Source organism: Salvelinus alpinus, chromosome 4 (genome assembly GCF_045679555.1).
Source record: "Salvelinus alpinus chromosome 4, SLU_Salpinus.1, whole genome shotgun sequence".
In the NCBI taxonomy this organism is placed as follows: domain Eukaryota; kingdom Metazoa; phylum Chordata; class Actinopteri; order Salmoniformes; family Salmonidae; genus Salvelinus; species Salvelinus alpinus.
The window spans coordinates 69299980-69305175 of NC_092089.1; the positions used below are offsets into that span (position 1 = coordinate 69299980).

The 5196-nt window shown below is 43.5% G+C and overlaps 1 protein-coding gene across 3 annotated transcripts; it reads right to left on the reverse strand.

Annotated features, from left to right (window-relative positions):
• Positions 1-1141: 1141 nt before the first annotated feature.
• On the reverse strand, positions 1142-4920 carry rap2c (RAP2C, member of RAS oncogene family). Of its 3 annotated transcripts, none has more exons than XM_071398709.1 (4): positions 4300-4721; positions 3720-3986; positions 3006-3324; positions 1142-2295 (listed from the first exon to the last, which is right to left on the reverse strand). In XM_071398709.1, exons 2-3 carry the CDS (start codon positions 3792-3794, stop codon positions 3046-3048), a joined length of 354 nt encoding a protein of 117 aa, XP_071254810.1. In that variant the 5' UTR covers positions 3795-3986; positions 4300-4721; the 3' UTR covers positions 1142-2295; positions 3006-3045. The 3 variants fall into 3 exon arrangements, with proteins under 3 accessions (XP_071254810.1, XP_071254809.1, XP_071254808.1); XM_071398708.1 differs by having other exon boundaries at positions 3720-4052; positions 4300-4499; XM_071398707.1 differs by having other exon boundaries at positions 3720-4920.
• Positions 4921-5196: the final 276 nt, after the last annotated feature.

Consider the following 5196-nt stretch of genomic DNA (forward strand, 5'->3'; position numbering starts at 1 on the left):
TGATTTATTTAGAATTCAAGGCACACTTAACAAGAATCGCGGCTACCGCAGCGATACGCCATACCATCTGGCTTGTGCTCAGTCGGACTATCATTTGTTTTTCAACAGAACAATGACCCAACACACCTCCAGGCTGTGTAAGGGCTATTTGACCCAAGAAGGAGTGATGGAATGCTACATCAGGTGACCTGGCCTCCACAATCACCCGACCTCAACCCAACTGAGATGGTTTGGGATGAGTTGGACCGCAGAGTGAAGGAAAAGCAGCCAACAAGTGCTCAGCATATATGGTCCTTCAAGACTGTTGGAAAAGCATTCCAGGTGAAGCTGGTTGAGAGAATACCAAGCGTGTGCAAAGCTGTCATCAAGGCAAAGGGTGGCTACATTGAATAATCTCAAATCTTTTTTTGATTTGTTTAACACTTTTTTGGTTACTACATGATTCCATGTGTAATTTCACAGTTGATGTCTTCACTATTATTCTACAATGTAGAAAATAAAAATAAAGAATAACCCTTGAATGAGTAGATGTCCAACCTTTTGACTGGTACAGTATATCACATTAGCTGTAATAATGTAACAGTCTAAACCAGAAATGTAAGAGCATTTCCTTACCAATAGTGATTCAGGACACCAAATGTGTGACCACATGATCAGAGAGGTATCCTTCAGCGAGGTAACCAGTCATGCAAATGTACCTTAGTCAGGTAAATTTCTACAGCAACAAATCCTTCAGAACTAAGAGATGACGCAAATATCGCATCATCTCCATATATGCCTGCTGAGTTTGCAAGATAACCTTTCCTTCATTTTGATTTCAGCACAAATGAAAATGTGTTAGACTTCCCAATCCATTGAGGTTTCAGCAGTCTCAATGACGAGTTTGGCGTTCGACTAACCACGTGTGACATGCAGTTACGAGCCCGCTAGAGTTATATCCACTGTCTTAGTACAGATGAAGCTGGAATGTGAGGCTTACTGAAGCTGGTTAGCTTTAGAAAACCCTGAGTAGATCTAGCTTGCTTCTTAGGATACCCCTCTGGCCAGTGTTCTTCAATCTTGGTATCAGATTTGTACTACATGATGGCAGTAATTACATTGAAGAGTTGGAAGTAAGACAATAACCACACAGAAACCAATGTAAGACTGAAATCATTTAAGGCTCTGTTAATTCTCATCTTCAAAAACACACTGTAAAGTCACAAAAGCAAAACCAAAAGCAAGTATAAAAAAAAAGTTGATAATTGGCTAACAAAGCAATTAGATATTTTTATAAATAATAAAAGCAAACTTAATAAAAAAAAGTAACAATGTAAGTTAGATCATTTAGGGCATGGGTGTCAAACTCATTCCATGGAGGGCCTAGTGTCTGCAGATTTTTCCTTTCAATTAAGACCTAGAAAACCAGTTGAGTGGAGTTCCTTAATAATCATTGACCTTAATTCATCAATCAAGTACAAGGGTGGCATAAAAACCTGCAGACACTGGCCTCCGTACATCGTGTTTGACATGTGGTTCAGGGCAAGTTAGATTGTTTAGGGTCAGAATTTGATCGAACCATGTAACATATTAGTCATTTGCATGACTAAGAGGAACCTGTGTCTCCTGTATTTAAAGCAAACCACACAGCGGTAACCAGAAAACAAACATGCAGTGCTCCATGCTCAACGTGAACGTCTCATGCGTGGAGACCTGGCTCGACCATGCCCATCGAAAAATAGAAAGTTGAAGGCTGGTCTGCTTTATAACCACCATACAGTTGGTTTTAGGCCCTATAAACCACAGCAATCATACATTTACCACGGTTTGATTAAATTCTGACCCGAGTCCTCAACCTGCATGTCCGTTATCACTTTAAAATTAGATACCAGATTTAATAAATCGATACAAGTAAAAAGTAAAACCAGGGGAACTAATGACGGCGCAGCTTCAAAAAGGGTTGCTGTGGTCCTGAACAGATCACTGCTCATTGCCCCAGCACTCCCCAACCCCAAACGAGAAAATAGAAATCCATAGACAATCCTTCATCCTCATAAGGTTATCCTCTACACATTGAAAAGTGGGTCTTCCCTGGGCCGGGTCACCATGAAGGCCAGTGAGTCTGCAGGTGAATGTGTTCCACAGTCAAGATATCAAAGGTTGGGCAGGCTCAAGACTCCCTTGAATTGGACTATGGACAGACAAGAATCTGCTCTCTGGTACTGTAGGTAACACTGCCAGCTGGAGAGGTCAAAAGGTGTGATCGAGCTGAAGTGGTTCCTGGGTCATCAAAGCAGGAACCAGTTGGGAGAGATCCTGCCAAATAATGACAATGGAGAACAAAAAAAGTACTATTTTACTTACTGACAGAGTAAAGGAAAGACTGAAGACACTACTAGGTGTTGAGACAGTATGAAGATATTGATATTTGTGTAATTAAGACCTTTATACAGTTAAATAAATTAGCATTTCATCAATATGTAAACTGTGAAACCCAGTTAAAACGACCAATACCTCACACAGTGCAGAAAGTCTGCTTCCTGTTTTGAAACATCAATTTATATTCAGGATGCTGCGTTTTCCTTTGTCTGGGACCTACACTCTCCGTGGCTCATAAGTCTAGTCTCTCTGCCTTTACACTGCCAGCCTCTTCTCTTACTCTTCTTTTCTGCCCTTGTGCTCACTGCTCAGACAGTTGGGTTCTTCACGCCACATTCTTCGTCTGATCTAATGATAGCAGGCTAAACCAATAGTTTTAACAATCTGTGCAGCAAACCCCCTTCCCTGTCTGCTTTTTCTAACAGCTGTAATTTTGTTCCACCCCTGATCCTCTCATCTCCCTTCCTCCGCAAGTACATTTTTTGTACACGCATTATGAACTCTACACTCCTGCTATCCATGACCATACATCTTTTCACAACCTGTGAATTTTTGCCCGTTGTCAGTGACAAGCCTATTGTGCATTTACACTTCTCTGTCCTACTATGTGTGTGTGGAGGGTGAAGTGTAGTGCTTCAGTCTCTTACCTGGGGGAGAGGTGTAGAGGGGACAGTGTCCCCTACTCCCTCACTGCACCACACAGGCCGTGCAGCACTGCTCCTGTTTCTCTGGCAGCGTGGCATAGTTCATCTGGCGAACGATTTCAGCAAACAGCTCGTCCACCATGGTCTTGCTCTTGGCTGAGGTCTCGATGAAGGGGCAGCCCCACTCCTGGGCCAGGGCCCGACCGTCTGCACCTGCCACCTCCCGCTCAGACTCCAGGTCCACCTTGTTCCCCACCAGGATCAGTGGCACCTTCTCAAAGCGCTTCACCCGCACTATCTGGTCTCGCATCGGTCTGATGTCCTGGGGAGCAAAGGGGGGAGGAATTTAGGGATGGATATAAGGATATTCTCAGGAACTGTGGGGAAATGTTTGCGCAACAGTTATTGCTGCCTAGCTCTTCAATGTATATCAATGGGTTAAGTAGCAGCCCTTTGGCCATTCTTCTAACCTGTTGAGCTTAACAAACTTTCAGCGTGTAGAGGACAGACTTATGGGAATGGGATAGAAGAGAGGTTTATGGATTTATATTGTAGAGATTAGGCTGTCAACAATGGTTTTAGGAATGATGCACTCAGAATGATATGAATACAATAGGCATTGCTCAGTAGGCCCATTTAAAACATGGCTACAACTCTATCAAGAGGCTGCAGGCTCCTTGACATGTTGACAGGTAACACCAGATAAAGGCCCTTTACCTGAAATGACTGTTGATTGACGAGACTGTAGACAAGTATGAAACCCTGGCCGTTCTTGATGTACAGGTCCCTCATGGAGGCGAACTGTTCTGTCCCTGCCGTGTCAAGGATCTCCAGCACCGAAGGCGACGAGTCCACTTCGATCTCTTTCCGATAGAAGTCCTCAATTGTAGGGTCATATTTCTCGATGAATGTGCCCGTGACAAACTGGACAGTCAGCGCGGACTTGCCGACGCCGCCGCTTCCCAGCACAACCACTTTGTACTCCTTCATTAGGGTGCACGAGTTTGACCCGGTTACTTAGCTAACGTTAGCTAGCTGGATTGCTATAGCCTGTGACAACATTAATCAAGTAAACCTTGAAAACACAACTCTGTAAACCCCCACAAATCAACCTCCCAGTTAAAATGTTAACATGTATGTGTTTGGTTAAAACAAATTCAAATCTAGTTAAAAGCAGAAGTATTGCACTGAGCTAGCTAGCAAAGTTGGCTAAATCCACAACGCCCCCCCAATGCTCGCTCTCGATAAGGAGCCTTCTTATGACAAATCCTTCAGACAGTAAACATAACTACGTTACCTTGACACGAACATGGGCTGTTGCTTCTATCAGTAATCTGCCCCAAAACTGTGCATTAACTGAGTTGGTGGCTAGCTAGTTAAGATGCACAATATTATAATGACTTGTATTGTTTCCATTTTTGGAGAGCATGTGAAAGTGGCTCGCTCACACCACATCATAAAGCATACTGGTGTCGCAAAAGCCCAATGCCAGCGTCTGCCACTTCCACCACGGCTGGTCCCTGGCCTTATCACGGGCAAGCTGCACTTTAGCAGCCAGATAGTGTTTAGGAACCTCGGGTTGGAGTTTCAGTCCAATGCTGTCCACAGTACACTGCTTGGTTGCTGCTTAGTATGAGACAGGGACAAGACCTCCCACTCCCTTCCTTAATTTCGTCCTCACGGCCTGTCCCTAGTATCCGTACTGTCTCATCCTTGCGACCACCACTGGGCTGCAATGTCCTGTGGAACCTAGTAAGTAACCAGCACTTATTTTCTTTCCAAATCGAATCAAATGACGAGCACCAAATTTGCTGGTGCAAACACTAATATATTTAAGTCCTCAGCAGGGACATTGAAACGCTACATGGTTGTCCGAAATGCAGGCCATATGTCAAGGAAGGACCATCGTGGAAAATCTGCAATGTAATTGGTCACCTTAAAGATTTATTGTCATTCCCATTGGTTCAACTATAACTTCAGGCGGGACAGTAGGGCGCAACGTATAGAACGTTGCACATAGAAATATGCTGCATAGAATGGAATTTACAGGATTCAGTTCACTGCACGCTGAGGATGGAAATTAAATGAATACATTCATCTTTATAATGGCTGATAATCGAAGTGTGAACATTAAGTGAGCTATTTACAGAAACTATGTTACAGATTGTTATAGGCAAGAAATCATTTGTCTGAT

What these genes read in the sequence shown, in the direction of transcription:
- rap2c (XM_071398707.1), bottom strand. Translation starts at nt 3,992, where the DNA reads ATGAAGGAGTACAAAGTGGTTGTGCTGGGAAGCGGCGGCGTCGGCAAG. An exon ending in TCAATCAACAGTCATTTCAG is followed by an intron (nt 3,325 to 3,719) that starts GTAAAGGGCCTT and finishes TTTGCTCCCCAG; the next exon opens with GACATCAGACCGATGCGAGA.